Genomic DNA, 15782 nt, shown 5'->3' with positions numbered 1-15782 from the left:
AGTCACTTCCCGCCCCTCCCTGCCCCAGGGAGGAGCCAGGGAGGGGTTAAAGGGAATGAATGAATGAGGTAACGAGTCATCCCCGTGCTCCGCCTCCTGGCCTTGCCGCCCAGCGGGTCTCCCAGTTCTCCAGTTGGGGCGCGGAAAGGAAATGGCGAGAAAGCTGGGTCTGAAGAATACGAGGCGGGTAGGTAGGGGGAGGGCTCCCTGTGAAGTATAGGGGTCCTAGTCGCGCCCCTTGGGGTTTGAGGACAGGGCTCCACAAGGGCCTGGGAAGGAGAGTGGCTAGTGGACCAGAATTAGAACCGAACCCTAGAAAGACCGGGCCTTCGCCAGCCAGTAGTGGGGCAGTGGGCAGGGCTACTCGGAGCGGGACTTAGAATGATCGACAGGGGAGGCTGCACGGAGGCTGCAGCTTGGCATAATCCGGCTGGAGGGACCTAAAGTGATGGGGTGACTTGAACGGCAGGTCCATCCAGCAGGTCAGGGGCGGAGCTTCCTCTCGCCGCCTCTCCCCCACCTCTCCTTCTTCCTCCCCCGTCCAAAGAAAAAAGACACACTGAGAAATCAGAGCCGGGTGGACTAGGTGGTTGAGGAGTTTATTTAGGGGAGGAGAATTAATCCTATTTGTTCTTCCTCGGGGAGGTCTTCAAACAATACCGAAGGGCTAGGAAAAGGGGGGGGGGGCGTCTGGAGGAGAGGGGGAGGGACCACAGCCAGACAAAATGGCATACACAATCACAGGCACTACCGACGTCACAGACACAGCGGAGGGTGCAGGAGAGGGACTCCAGACCGGGCCTCCGGCCACCCTGGGGCGGGCGCGGGCGTGGACGGAGGGAGGAGGCAAGGAAAGGGGGGGGAGGGGTGGGCCGGCCCCACAGACCCGTTGGCTCTGTCCTCTGACTACCTAGCTGTCCCATCACGCGGGGGTGGGCAAGGGTGTGGGGGGTGCTTCTCTCTGGATCCCACCCCTCACCCTCCAAGCCTTACCTCTCAGCTCCTCCCAGGCCACCTCAGCCCTCAGCTTTGACTAGGGATATTCCCCCCTCCACTGCCAAACCCGCCCACTTTAAAACACTTTTTTCACTGCTCCATTGGGGTGAGCTGCCCCTTCTGAAACCACCATGAACACCCGCTCTATGCCCCGCCCTGTCTAGAACCCAGACCACGACCTCATGTCAAACTTGGCCCATTCCTGAATCCCACTTCTTGCCTTGCACAAGATCTGCCCCCCCTTAGAATCAAACTCAGTCTCCTGAATATTCCTAGCTACACCCCTTCCGTGCACTCTGGTCCCAATCCAAGACCCGCCCACTCTGGAGCCTCACCCCCTGCCTGGTTCAGGCCCCACCCCTCTAGAACCCAGTCCCCAGGTCCCAGGTCACACCCCTTCCATAAAACCTTGTCCTATTCCAAACCCTGCCCACTTTTGGGCCCCGACCCCTGCCTCACTCAAAGCTCCACCCATTCTAGAACCACGCCCTCAGCCTCCTTCCAAGCCCTGCTCCAGAATGCTCTAGGGCACCCCTCTTCCTTAGACTCTAGTTCCAGTATGTCTGGAACCCAAACCCCTTGCTTACTAGTCCTCTCCACCCCAGAGCTCCTCTACAAGTCCACCTTGGGTCAAGTCCCCCAGTTTGCCTTTCTCCCCTCTCAGGGTTGAATTTCCCCTAATGGCCCCTGTTCAGGCATTGCTGGAGGAGTCAAGGCCAGTTGGGAGAAGGGAAGGGAGAGAGGGGAGAGAGTCTGAAGTCACACTGACCCTCCCCACACAGCTGAGACCTGTCTTTTCCCTGTCCCCCTTTCAGAGTGCCCCAACCTCAGGGCACAGGGCCAGGGAACAGAGAGGGGCCAAGGGATGCAAGGGAAGGGGTGGGGTTAGGAGAGGGGCCCATTCAAGGTCAGGCCCCTAATGCATGAGGGGTGTGGAGTGGGGGCAGGGCTCAGACAGATAAATAGATATTTATATATAATATATATATATATAAACAGCAAAGAGAGTTAGAGTCTCCTGGCTTGAGGGGCGGAGACCTGGGGTATAGGGGTGGAAAGGGGGGCAGGGCTTCCGAGCTCTTGCCCACCCATGGGGTCCTCCCGGGCCGCACTGACCTGTGGAGACAAAAGACACAGAAAGGAGAGGGGGTCCAGACATAGGTTGCGCCCTTAGGGAGGGGGGCTGGGCTGCTACGCTTCCACCTTGGCTTTACCCCCTGCCTGCCATGCCTTTTCTTCCTTCCTTCTTCATTCATAGTCCTCGGGTCAGCTCCATCCCAGCTGCCCCTACCGCGAAGACAGACCTTTCGCCCACTAGATTAAGTACGAAAGACATTATGGTCCCCCCTCCCCCAACCCAAAAATGTCCATTAACATGTACTGTTCTAGCCTTTGGTGATACACTGTATTGGGCAAAACAAAGCTCCTTATCTTTGTGGTGCTTGCCTTGTGACAGAGAAGACAGACTTCAAACAATAACAAAAATATGTAAGTGAGTTATCTATCCTCACAATAGCCTTACAAGGTCGGACATCAGGTGATAGTAAGTGCAATGTAAAAACAAAAGGTAGACCAGGGTGAGGGGGATTAGGAGTGCCAGTAGAGGAAGAAATGTAGCTGTGGTAAGTAGGGTTGTCAGAGAAGACCTCATTTAAGAAGCGATATTGGAATAGAGTTAAGGAGGTGAGGGAATGAGACATGCAGATAACTGGGATGAAGAACATTCCAGGCAGGGGAACAGCCAGTGCAAAGGCCCTGGGGTAGAGCCATGTCTAGTGTGTTTGAGGAACAGCAAGAAGGTCAGTGGGGCTCCAGTGGAGTGAGCAAGGGACAGTGGTAGGAGGTGATGTCAGAGAGGTCGGTAATGGGGTCATAAAGGGCCGTGTGGACTAGGTTGTGAGGACATCAGCTTGGACTCTGGATGAGGTGTAAGTCACGGGAAGATTTTGAGCAGAGAAACATAAAATGAGAGTAAAGTGTCTCATGTCATTTCTATTATTTCCTCAATAAATGTTTCTTAACATTAGTAGGGCTCTAAGTGATGTGTGTACAGCATAAGTAAGTCATGGTCACGTCCTGTGGTTTAGTGGAAGAGACAGTCAATAAACATATAAACTAATAATTACAGACTGTGGTAAGAAAAACACGGGGTACTATAAGAGAGATAAGAAAGGGGACTTTAAGAAGCTGGCCAGGTAAGGTTATCGGTGTGTGTGGGTGGAAAACTCCAGGGGGAAAGCAAGTACCAAGGCCCTGAATTTGGCTTGTGCCTGGAATGCAGTTGCGGGTGGGGAGTGGGAGGAGGTGGGAGGTCAGAGAAGGGACAGGTGACGCTTGGCGTCATGCCTGGTGAGGGCTTTGGCTTTTAAGGTGAGTGAGATGGGTGCCCAGGCAAGGCTGTGAGCACAGGAGGGCCGTGTCCAGATTTAGGATTTAACAGGATCCTTCCCAATGCTGTGAGTAGAACAGAATGGGGATGCGGGTAGAAAGCTGTGAAGATGTCCAGCGGAGAGGACAGTGAGACGTGGAAGATTATGGATATATTTTGAAGGTAAGAGTCAACAGGAGTTTTTGATTAATTAGACGTGAGATACCTAATAAACTCCTCCCTGCCCTTTCCACCCTGGCCAAGTGCCAGAAGCTACCTCCACCCACGTGTTGCCATCCCCCTGCCTCTTCCCATTTCCCTCCCTCATAGGTGAGGAAATCACACTTCTCTTTTGAGGCCCAGCAAGAAGGCCTGCAAGGCTTTCCATTGCTTCCGCCCGCCCCCTTCCTTCCGTGAAATTCCACACCACCTCTCTCACCACACGGGTTGGGGAGAGATGGCAGATCGATCACCTCCTCCGGGATTGGTGAGCTTGTCTGACCTTCATGACCCAAGCCCCTTTACCCTCACCATCTATTGGCCTTATTGGAACATACTGGCTTACCAATCACTTCTAAGGCCCACCTCCTCTTCCCCTCGTGGATTCCTGCACTACGCAAGTCCCCCTGCCATTCCCTTCTTTCATTGGTTGCTCTGCCCGCTTTTCTCTCCCCTCCCTTCCCTCAGGGAGGCGCTACAACTTCTCTCCCATTGGCTTTTCATTCTGCCCATCTTCAAGCACCACTCTCTTGCTCTCCATTTGTTGGCTAGTTTTTCGTCCTTCGCATGTAGCTCCGCCTCTCTATTGGCGCCTTCAAACCTCCACCCCGTGCCCACGTACCATTTACTCTTGACTCTTATTGGCTCACTGACCCGCCCGTCTCCCTTCCTGTACCCTCCTTGGCCGCGCCGCCCGCCCGTCACTCACCAGACTACATCTGATTGGAGAAGGAGGTGGGCGCACCCTGAGGGCCATAGCCTTGCTGCCCGTAGTCTCCCTGAGGCCCGTAGCCGCCGCCGCCGCCGCCGGCGGGCTGCCCGTAGTCGGGCTGGTAGCCGCCCTGGGGCCCGTAGGAGTCCTGGGGCCCGTACCCGCCGGGGCCCTGCCCGTAGCCCGCCTCGCCATAGGCGTCCCCGGGCGCTGGTTGCTTCTCGGGGGCGCCGGGGGGTGCCCGCATGAATGGGGCAGCCCAGCCTGTCTCCTTGAACACGAACCACAGGTTGCCGACCCAGAGCACCAGGTTCAGGAAACCGAACACCTGCGGGGAGACAAAGCCTGGCTGTCGTCCTGCGCCCATTGAGTTGGCCCCGGGGGACGTCGAGGCCGCCTGCGTCGAGCATAGATCCGTGGCCTCCCGAAGGGTGGTGGTAATAAAACCCGGACCCTCTAGAGTCCTGGCGCATGAACGCAAATGTGCAGAAAATTCACCTGGGGTAGGGGGCATGGGCCCTGTTAGAATTCAGACTCTCGAGGATGTTGACATCTATCACTATGACATACACACATTTATACATGTATAAAATATAATATAAATTTGTAATAGAGTAAAATGTTAAGCATAAATTTTCATTATGTATGTAGATATACCACTAACAGATGCACATATACACATGTATATACGCATATACAAAGTATATAAATATATGCTTTTATATTGAAACAAATATATGGAGCTTAAATATATACAATATAATTCAATTTTGGGACAGGAAGTAATATCTCCTCTTTACAGTTGAGGAAACTGAGGCCCAGAGAGGCTAATGTGCTCAATGTCTCACACCCAGCAAGTGACAGAAAAAAAGTTGGTATCTTAGTATCTGTAACACTTGTATACAACTTACCACATGCCAGGCCCTTTTCTAAGCACTTTGTATGTTACTAGTTCACTGAATACTCAACTTTGGAGCAGGACCTCTTAGCAGTTTTCAATTTACATGCTCAGACTGAGGTGGAGAGGTTGAGTAACTAGTTTGAGGTCCCAGAGTTGCAGGTGGCCGAGCTGGGATTGAAGCTCAGACAGTCTGACTCTGGCCAGTAGGGGGAGTCCAAGTGGGAAACATTTCAAGTTATTCTTCATTTTGCATACTGTATAAGGACACTGAGGTCCCAAGACGGTACTGAGTTGCCAGAGGTTCTCCACGACTAGGCTGGGCCTGGGATCCAGATCTCCCAAACCTAATCGGACAGACAGTCTCATATTCCCCTCCCGGGGACTATTTGTTTTAATTGCTATCTTATCCTTCAAGGCCCTGTTGTTGGCATGCCTCCTCCAGGGAGCCCTCTTGGATCTCCTTTGAATTCTCCCCTCATTCTATTCTCTCCACCAATCCCCAGGCCAGACTGTGAGTTTCCCAGCCTCCCTCCCCAGCTGGCCCAGCGGCCCAGCCACCTTCCCAGGGCTTACCACTGAAGTGTTGAGGCCAGAGGTCACAGGGTCCCTCAGCTCCTTGCATGTATTCCCCGCCTGGTGGCAGACAGACATCCCTTTGATAATGTTCTCTGGGTCAGTGGCCATCTTCACGTCTGACAGCCCCTTGGCCCACGCTGATGAGCTAACCAGCCACATGAAGGCGAACACTGCCGTGGCCAGGAAGTCCTAGGACAGGCAGGGGAGAGGCAGATGGCACTGTGAGTGGGCTGCTTCATGTCATGCTGCAGGGCCTCCTCAGATCACAGGCTTTCTTGGGAGAGGGAGGCCCTGCAGAAAAGCCCTGTCTCTCCCCTGCCTTTTCAGCTCTGAAGCCCCCAATACTCACTTGAAGGTGAGCATTCCTAGCTTGGGCGTGTGTGTGTGTGTGTGTGTGTGAGAGAGTGAGTGTGTGAATGTGTGCGCGCACGTGTGTGTCTGTGACACAGAGGATGTGGGAGTGTAATTGTGTGTGTGGGGGGGATTTTGTGGGATGGTTTCTGAATCTGTGAAAATAGCGTCTTTCTACTTTCATCTGAATGTAGGAATTTATGTCATTTTGTGTCTGGGATGAGGGTGTATGAGTACAGCTGTGTAGGAATCAATGTGTCTGGGTGGGCATGATGACAAGCGTGACTGTCACAGTGAACCTCTGTGCACCTTCCTCTGATCTAGACTGTGTGGTGGTGTGCGAGGTGGCAGGTTTCCAGAGGTAGGCCTGTCTGGGATTCTGTGTGGGCTCTGAGTGTGTCCCTGTCATTCTATGGTTCGGTTTCTTTGATGCTCACAGCAGCGACAGCAGTAACATCTGTGGCTCTTATGCTGACTGCCGGCATGTGGGGCTGTCTAGGGTTTGGGAGTGGCTTATGAACATGGCCGTGTCCCTGAGGCTCCATGTCCCCCCCCCCCCCCGGGCCCTGCACTTGAGTGGCTGTGGGGGGCTCACCATCATGGGTCCTTTGTTGTTCTCTCGGTACTTATTCTGCAGGAAGATGTAGGTGGCCAGAGCCCCCATGGAGTACAGAAAGGCAAACACAGCTATGGTGACAAAGAATTCGGCCGATGAGGAGTAGTCCCCCACCAGGAAGATTTTCTCAGTGTCCCCTCGGCAGGTGGGTGCATCAAAGTACACTTGGTGCAGCCTGTGGAGAGACATGGCAGGTGTGGGCCAGACCCTGAGAACACCCACCATCCCCCCTGCCCAGTCATGGGTTCCCCAGATGCTGACAAGGTCCCAGGAAGAAAGAGGAGCAAATAACCATTCACAGAGCACCTGTGTATACCAGCCACATTTTACTGATTGTTCACAGCATCCTGGTGAAATAGGTCTCATTCAACCCTTACTCCAACCCAGGCACTTTGACCTCTTGGTTATTTGTAGAATGTACCAGGCACCCTCTCACCCCAGGATCTTTGCACTGGGATGCCCTTCTCCTAGACATTACTCCCTTCATGTCCTTCAAGTTTTGCTCAACTGTCACCTCAGTGAGGCCTTTCCTGATCTCAGTATTAAAATCAAATGGAACCATTCCCTCCCAGTGCTCCTTAGCCCCCTTCCTAGCTCTGTTTTTCTCTGTAGCAGCGATACCCCATGCCTCTGACATATCATGTGTTTTACTTTTTTCCTGGATTTTTCCTGTAATTAAAAGAGGGCTGGGCTTTTTCATTTGTTGCGTTCACTGCTGTATCCCTAGGACCTGGAACAGTGCTGCCACATAGTAGGTGCTCAATAGATGTTCATCAAATGAAATGTACAGAGGCTCAGAGAAGTGCATTAACTTGCCTAAAGTCACACAGCTGGGGAGAGAATGGCACAGTTGGGCTCTGAACACTGCGTCTTCCCCTACATTGTGTTGACTCTTCTCCCTACCCCACTTCAGGTCCCCAAGAAAAAAGAAACGTATGCATAGCAGAGGAGAGCACAGAGACTACAGAACAGAAGACAGACAGACAGACAGACAGGAGGGTAGGAGGGATCCAGGAGCACACAGAATGGATGTACGTATGTGAGGTGGGGAGGCGCAGGTTGGGAAGGTGTCCTAGGACTAAGGCCTTTCCTGCGGTGTAATGGAGGTCATAGGGAGAAAATGCGTGTAGGGAGAAGGTCTGGGGTGGGGTCCCTAGACCTCTGGCCTCAGACTGGGGGGCAGGATCCTGAGACTGAGCAAATGGCGCTAGTCCCCTTGTGTGGCAAAGGTCCTGAGGGAAGGGGCTTACACTTACTGATCACCTACAAGGCACTTTAGCTAATTGCCTCGTTTAATGACCCTCCCCCCCCACTTCTCTAAAGCAGGCATTAGTATATCCATTTTACAGATGAGCAGAGGCTCAGCAGGGTTGTGTTAAATTGCCCAAGGTTGTACAGCTGCTAAATGACAGAGTGAAGAGTTTAATCTGGGTAAGTTTCTGGGTTCCTAGTAGGCTGGGTTGGGAGAGGGGGTGTCTGATGGGAAATGGGGGGCCCTTGGGGGTTATCAGGGCAGTGGGGGGTCGGTCAGGGGGACCAGGGCAAAGACTTTTTCCCCCAGGAGACTTGTGGGTAAAAGGCAGATCTTCACGACTGGAGGTCCTAGGTATGGGAGCTCCTGAGGAGTCCACGGGTTTTTGTGGCCTTCTGGATTCCCAAAGGACTCCCAGCAGTATCCCATGCTGCCAGCTCCCCTCCTCCCCGAAACTCTGTTCCCTGGCTTCTGTGAACCAGTGGATCCCTGCTCCCCACTGCCCCTCACGCCACACCTCCCTGGTGCCGCTTTTTCTTTCAACCATTGCTCAGGGTCTGTCCTGGATTTTCCTCTCTCCACTCTTCCCTCTCCCCCCGGGTGATCCCCTGAGCCTACATTTATCCTTAGTGCTCGGAAGTGCCCAATTTCCAACTCAATCCCTGACCTCTTTCCTGAGTCCCTTAAACTTGTTTATTTTCTTTATTGTGACAAGCCCTCGTGGAGCGCTTACCGTGTGCCCTGCACTGTGCTAAGCACTTTACAAGTATTAACTCAGTTGCTATGCTTCATAACCTTGTAAGGGGTATAATTATCCCCTTTTACCGACGAGGAAATTGAGACCTGGAGCAGTTACGTGATTTGTCCTAGGAGTGGAGGAACCTCAGAAGCCTCTACTGAAATTGTGTCTGTGGGTCTCTGTCTCCCCACTCCCCAGGAGGGAAGCATCATTGCGAGGGCAGTGACCTTGCCTGTTTGTGCTCGTCCTCATGTTCCTAGCACCTGGCACACAGTATGAGCCCAGTAAATATCAGAATTGCTTAGCTGGGTTTAATCATTCCCTATAGCTAATCAGACCCCTTCCTTATTCTCTGGGATAAAACCCTGCACGAGGACCCCCTCTTTGAATTTCTCCCAGTATGCAATCATCCTTTTTATTAATTTATTTGTTAAAATGTTGGCTCCATGATGCTAGGGAGCTTGGTCTGTTGTTTTTTTTTTTCCCCTGTTACGTCCCCAGCACTTTGAGCAGAAACTGGCACAGAGTAGGTTCTCCAAAAAAATGTATACGGAATGAATGAATGGGAATTAAATAATATTGGCCGACATAATTGAGCAAGTAGTGCTCTAAGGCTATTTATCCGTATATACTTCTACTTTTGAATCTTGTTTATTGCTGGTCTCCTGCCCCTCCCCATTCACTAGAACACAGCCAGAGGGCAACAGCCTATGCCTGTCTTGCTCACCAGATGTCCTAGATGTCCAGAGCAGTGCCAGGCACAAGGTAGGTGCTCAGTGCATGCGCAGTGACCTGAGCCAGTGTGGTCTCCTGAGGTGGGGGCTGAACAGGAGCCACCAGGGAGGCAGTGTTGGCCAGTCTTACCCCACCCCTACCCTCTCTCTGGGGATCCCCCCCCGGGTGGGCTGGGGTGGGGGGGCGCACCTGAAGGGGTACTCGAATTCAACCTCGATGCTGAGGTCGCTCTCGGACTTGTTGGCACACTCCACACTCAGCCGGAGCTCCCCGGAGTAGCTGCCGCACGTGGCAAAGGCGAAGATTGCAAAGACCTTGGGCAGCGGGGACGGGGGCGGTCACGGTGAGCCTGTGCACATGTGGGCTGGGCTGCCCTCCCCTGGACAGACCGGGGCCCAGCACAAGCAGCAGCAGATGGACCAGCCCCCACCCCCACCCCCTAATCAGGGCTCCTCGGCTCCAAGGACAAGCTGATTACAGGGGTGTGGCTGTCTCTTCCAGTCTTTCTCTCAATGTCTCTCTCAGTCTCTACCTCTCAGTGCTCTGACCCCCCTCCTTCTCTCTTCTATCTCAGTCTCTTTATTTCTCTGTCTCTCTGTGTATTTCTGCCTGTCTTCTGTTGTTCTCTGTGTCTCTATTTCTCTTGGTATTTGTTTCTCTGTCTTTCTCAGATGTCTCTTTGTCTCTGTATCTCTGTTTCGCTCTCCGCCTCTGACTCTCTAGTATAGATATAGGTCTCTGTCTGTCTCTTTTTTCTCTGGCTCCATCTGTGTAAATGTATGTCTCTCCCTCTGTGTGTTTCTGTCCTTGGTCTGTTTGTATCTATCTCCCTGCTCTGTCTCTGACTTGGTCTCTGTATCATGCTCTCTCTGTCTCCCTTGTGCATCTCTTTTTCTCTGTGTATCAGTTTCTCCTTTCCTCTCTCCTCTGAGTATCTCTCTTTCTCTGTTTCTGTCTCTCCCCCATCCCATTTTTTTTTCCTGCCACTCTTCCTGTGTCTATTTCTCTTCGCATCTCTGTTCTCTGTGCATCTCTGTCTCCCTTTTTCTTTGTCTCTTTCTGCTTGTCTCCACTCTCTTTCATCTCTCTGTCTTTTCTTCTCGGTATTTCCATCTCTGTCTCCATCATTCCCTGTCTCTCATTCTCTCAGTCTCTTTCACTGTTTCTGGATTTCTCTGGCTTTGCATCTTTTCCGCAGCAACCAGCTTCAGGCTCCACCTCCCCTGCCCCTCTCTCACCTCAAGGGAGGAGATAGGACGTCACATTCTTCCACCTCACAACGGGGGTACCCTTGGTCTTACATGACGTCACATCACAGCCCCTCTATTCTCTGGCCCCGGCCCCTTGGGACCTCACCTTGGAGCCCAATTCTTCCATCCCCTTCCACCCCCACCCACCCACCCATCCTTCCATTCCTTGCTCCCCACCCCTACTCTTCCAGACCCCACCACCTCCTTCTCTTTCCCCATGGCCCAGACCACACTCACCCATTGTAGCACCTTCACGAAGCCAAGGGGCTCCTTGACCACCCGGAACTGACCCCCGGCCACCAGCTGAGGAGAGAAACGGTGGGGAGGGGGTGGGATTGTTGGGGATGGAAAGGGAGGTGAGGGACAAGGCCACCAGGTGATGTCCCCTGGGACTAGGGCATGTGACCTCCGGGAGTGAGTGATGTTGGGAGAGAAGGGGTGGGAAGGAGAAAGTGACACTTCAGGGAAGGTGTGAGCACAGAGTCTCTGAGAGAAGACCCTCAGGGTTCAGGACTGAAGGGGAGGTCTGGGGAGATGGTGAGGTTGATGGCAGAGGGTTGTTGGGGTGAGGAAGATGGGGATGGGGTTCGGACTAATTAGGGAAGGGGAGAAGGTCTGAAACAGTAAAGGTGAGTCAGATGGCGAAGGGGATCAGGTGGAGAGAGTGAGGAAGGAGTCGGGGTTCATCAGGGTGGGGGAGGGGTCTTGGGTGGTGAAGGTGAGTCATAACAGGAGGGTCAGTTTGGCTAGGGTGGGGGAGGGGTCTGCAGCGGTAAAGGTGAGTCGGATGGTGGTGGTGGGGGGTCTGAAGTGATGAGGATGGGGAGGGGTTTGTACTGGTTAGAGAGAGGGTGAGGTTCTGAGGTGGTGAAGAAGAGTGAGATGGCAGAGAGGGTATGGGCTGATTAAGGTGGAGGAGGGCTGGGACATGGCTTCACTGGATATGCATTGGGGGAGGGGAGACTAGGGGTTTTGGAGAGGCAAAGTCGGATCGTCTCCCTTGGTCTGCTCTGGGGGAAGGGGTGGTCATCTACTGGGGTACCTTTCCTGGGAGGGGCAGGTGCCAGCCCTCCCCCTCCCCCTCCCCCACGCCTTCTGTCGCGCTATTTCCTAGCTCATCTACCAGCAACCCCCATCTTCCTTCCACTCTTCCTCCTCTCCCCCTCCCCGTTGCCCCTACTCTAGCCCCAAGACCCCTCTTCCTCTCCTCATGATCGCCGGTAAGGAACCGGGCTTCTGGCGGACCCCGCTGCGGCAGTGAGGACGGCCCTCGCTGCGGCAAAGGGCGCGCTTCTTCTTTGCTCCACCTCCCCCTTCCTCCCTCGCCTGCCGCAGACCCCAGCCCCAGTGCCGGGGACCGAGTGTCCGCTGCCAGGACCCTGGCCACCACCGCTCAGAGTCGCCTGATCCGCGGCGATCCGGGCGGGGAGGCCGGGCAGCGGCGGGCTCTGTCCTCGGTGCTGGAACGCGTACCTGATTCACCACGTCCATGTCTGCCAGCAGCTGCATCAGCAATGCGGGGGGCGGGAGGCGCCTGCTAACAAGGGCGGGCGCGGGGCGCGGCGGGGGCGGCGCGCGATCGTCGGAACAGCCCAGGCGGCCGCGGCTCCGCCCCTCGCGCCCCCGCCCCACTCGCGGCGCGCGCCTGCACACGGCGGGCCGACCCGAAATCTCGCCGGCCGCCATTCCAGCCCTAAAGCTGGAGCCGCGAGAGCGCTCTGGGAAGATCGGTGTCTCGGAAAACACATCTAGAGGTCTGGGGAGAGGAGGACCGTTCGGTCCCACGGTACGGCGTTTTTGCCGCTTTACGGAGTTTGTTGACTGTGTTCCTTACAACAGCCCTATGTGGTAGGGACTATTAGCCCCGTTTTTACGGATGAGGAAAATGAATCCCCAGAGAGGTGAAGCTGCTTGCACAAGGTCGCCCCGCTAGTAATTGGCAGTGCCCAAAGTCTCAGCGATTTAAACGTAGTTCAAGGTCTTAAAAACCCCTCCCTCCCCCTCCAACCATCTCCCCTATTTCTCTCTTTCCTTTTAGTCAAATTTTTGCCTGCTCCAACTCTACCCTTTACGTCCTGTTTATTCCTCAGCCTTCTTTTAATTGGACTTTCCCTCCTTCATGCCACTGAAACTAGGCCCACAAGGTCAATGGCGAGTGCCGTGTTGCAAAATCCAGTGGATAAATACAATTGGAGTTTAAGATGGTCAACCTCATTTATGCTAAAAGAAATGCCTATAAAAACTACTAAGATACTGTTTTTCATCTTTGAGGGTGGTGAATATAAAAGTTTGCTTAAGTTCAATATTGGCAGGTTGGCCAGAAACAGGCATTCCCATAAATTACCAGTGGAAGTTAGATTGGAATAACCTATGTAGAGGGCAATTTGGCAAAATCCAGCAAACTAACAAATCCATATACTGTTCAGCTCAGCATTTATACTTCTAGGAACTTATCTGACAGATTCATACATGTGCTAAAAGATGTATGTATAAGATGATTCACTGCAGTGCTGTTTATAATATGAAAGAGTGGACACTCCCTAAGTGCTCATTACTAGTGGCCCATTTAAGTAAAATCCGATAGAGCCACAAAATGGAGTACTATGCAGCTGTCATTAATACTAATATGGAGGGGCACCTGGGTGGCTCAGTCGGTTAAGCATCTGCCTTCAGCTCAGGTCATGATCTCAGGGTCCTGGGATCCAGCTCCACATCGGGATCCCTGCTCAGAGAGCTTGCTTCTCCCTCTCCCTCTGCCTACCGCTCCCCCTGCTTGTGCGTGCGTGCGTGCCCACGTGCGCTCTCTCTGTCAAATAAATAAATAAATAAAATCTTTAAAAAAATACTAATATGGAGCCTTGGAATGATCACCAAGATAGTTAAGTAAGACATGCAAGATGCCAAACTGTGTGGGAATTGTGTGGAAAGAAAAGGAAAGGATTATATCCTAGTTATATAGAGAATGGCTAACATTTTAAATTGTCGCTGTTCCATGTCAAGCACTGTTGGGAGAGCTCAATGTATCACTCATTTAAATCCTCACAGCAACCCTATAAAGCAGGTACTACTACCATCCTCATCTTACATCTTTTTTTAAAAGATTTTATTTATTTGACAGAGAGAGAGAGCGAGCACAAGCAGGGGGAAAGGCAGGCAGAGGGAGAGGGAGAAGCAGACTCCCCACAGAGCAGGGATCCCAATGTGGAGCTCGATCCCAGAACCCTGGGATCATGACCTGAGCCAAAGGCAGTTGCTCAACCAACTGAGCCACCCAGGCACCCAGCACCTGTTATTCTTTTTTTTTTTTTTTAAGGTTTTATTTATTTATTTGACAGAGAGAGAGGGAACACAAGCAGAGGGAGTGGGAGAGGGAGAAGCAGGCTTCCCACTGAGCAGGGACCCCGATGCAGGGCTCGATCCCAGGACCCTGGGATCATGACCCGAACCAAAGGCAGACGCTTAACAACTGAGCCACCCAGGCGCCCCAGCACCTGTTATTCTTTTTTTTTTTAAGATTTTATTTATTTATTTATTTGAGAGAGTGAGAATGAGAGAGAGAGAGAGCACATGAGAGGGGGGAGGGTCAGAGGGAGAAGCAGACTCCCTGCTGAGCAGGGAGCCCCATGCAGGACTCAATCCCAGGACTCCAGGTTCATGATCTGAGCCGAAGGCAGTCACTTAACCAACTGAGCCACGCAGGCGCCCCAGCACCTGTTATTCTTAACCACTGTGCTAACTTATCAGTACAGCATCCTATACATGTATAAAATACATCTGATAACACTGGTTGCCTCTAGAAGGAAGGGAGAATTTCTGCTTTATACCCCTCTTTGCCTTTTGAATTTTTTAAAAAAGATTTTCTTTATTTATTTATCAGAGAGAGAGAGAGAGAGACAGAGCACAAGCAGGGGGAGCAGCAGACAGAGGGAGAAGCAGGCTCCCCACTGAGCAAGGAGCCCAGGACCCTGGGATCATGACCCGAGCCAAAAGCAGATGCCCAAGTGACTGAGCCACCCAGGCTTCCCCTTTTGAATTTTCTTAAAAGTATATTTGTTTATTTAATCTCTATACCCCACATGGGGCTCAAACTCATGACCCTGAGATCAAGAGTCACATGCTCATCCAACTGAGCCAGCCCGGTGCCACATGTACCTTTTGAATTTTGAACCATCTGGATGTATACCTATTTTTTAAACATCCCCATACACACACACACTCGAATTCGCACAAATATGTAATGGATACCTCCCAGTTAGTGCCTTTTTGGCAAAAGAGCTTGGGTTTCGACATTCAATCGCTTGATTTTGAATCCCACCTTTAATATTTATTCCTGTATGACTTTGGACATGTAAAATAGTTTAACATGGTACCTACAGGGTTGCCGTACTGATTAAACAAGATAATCACTGTTATGCACTTAGCACAGAGCCAAATAAATGGTTCATTCTACTTCCTACACATCTCTGGAATCCACTAATTTCTCACCATCTCCTCTGCCACCTCCCCTGGCTAAGGCAACCATGGTTCCTGCCAATTTTAGCATCTCCAGTCTCTTCCCCCTCCCTTCTGTTTTCAGCACAGCCGTCAGAGGATCCATTTAAAATGCAGTTAACTATGTCACCACCCTGCTCAAATCTCTCCCATGGCTCCCCACTGCTTTTAGGAAAAGTCGCAGGGTTTAGAGACTTGGCATTGAAGGGTGTGTGTCACCTGGCCCCAGGTGGCCTCTCCCACCTCATCTCTCAACAGTCTCCCTTCACTCTCTGTGTTCTGCCCATGACTTGCTGTGCCCACAACGCACCAGCCTAGCCACCACAAGCCTTTGTTTTCAAGGCCCAGTGCAATCCTATATTCTGAGTCCCAGTCTCCAATTCCTGCTTCCTTCAAATTTCAGTCCTGGCTGGATTGACACAAATTATAAAAATGAGAAATTCTTGCTCTGGGAGCCGGGATGAAACCCTAGGTCAGAACCTCCCCAGCAGTGGCCCCATCTGGGACCTTTCCCAGCACCGCTGCCAATTCTTTTGGAGTGGGGCTGACTGCCACCTTGGACAAGTCCTGTGGCAC

At 52.4% G+C, this 15782-nt stretch overlaps 1 protein-coding gene across 1 annotated transcript; it reads right to left on the bottom strand.

Moving 5' to 3' along the window:
* Positions 1–1872: 1872 nt before the first annotated feature.
* Positions 1873–12281, bottom strand: SYP (synaptophysin). The gene is made up of 7 exons (XM_036082412.2): positions 12189–12281; positions 10953–11018; positions 9655–9779; positions 6719–6914; positions 5770–5961; positions 4293–4623; positions 1873–2112 (listed from the first exon to the last, which is right to left on the bottom strand). Exons 1-6 carry the CDS (start codon positions 12222–12224, stop codon positions 4297–4299), a joined length of 942 nt encoding a protein of 313 aa, XP_035938305.1. The 5' UTR covers positions 12225–12281; the 3' UTR covers positions 1873–2112; positions 4293–4296.
* Positions 12282–15782: the final 3501 nt, after the last annotated feature.

The sequence above is a fragment of the Halichoerus grypus genome, chromosome X, assembly GCF_964656455.1.
Source record: "Halichoerus grypus chromosome X, mHalGry1.hap1.1, whole genome shotgun sequence".
Classification (NCBI taxonomy): Eukaryota; Metazoa; Chordata; class Mammalia; order Carnivora; family Phocidae; genus Halichoerus; species Halichoerus grypus.
Note: the sequence above shows the minus strand (reverse complement) of the source record. Positions and strands in the feature narration are given on the sequence as shown.

Excerpts from the sequence above, each read along its gene's own strand:
- SYP (XM_036082412.2), bottom strand. The coding sequence starts at position 12,224 with ATGCAGCTGCTGGCAGACATGGACGTGGTGAATCAG. Across the intron at positions 9,780-10,952 it reads TCGTGAAGGTGCTACAATGG|GTCTTTGCAATCTTCGCCTT; the intron begins GTGAGTGTGGTC and ends CCGCTGCCCAAG. Across the intron at positions 4,624-5,769 it reads CTGGCCTCAACACTTCAGTG|GTGTTCGGTTTCCTGAACCT; the intron begins GTAAGCCCTGGG and ends GTCTCCCCGCAG.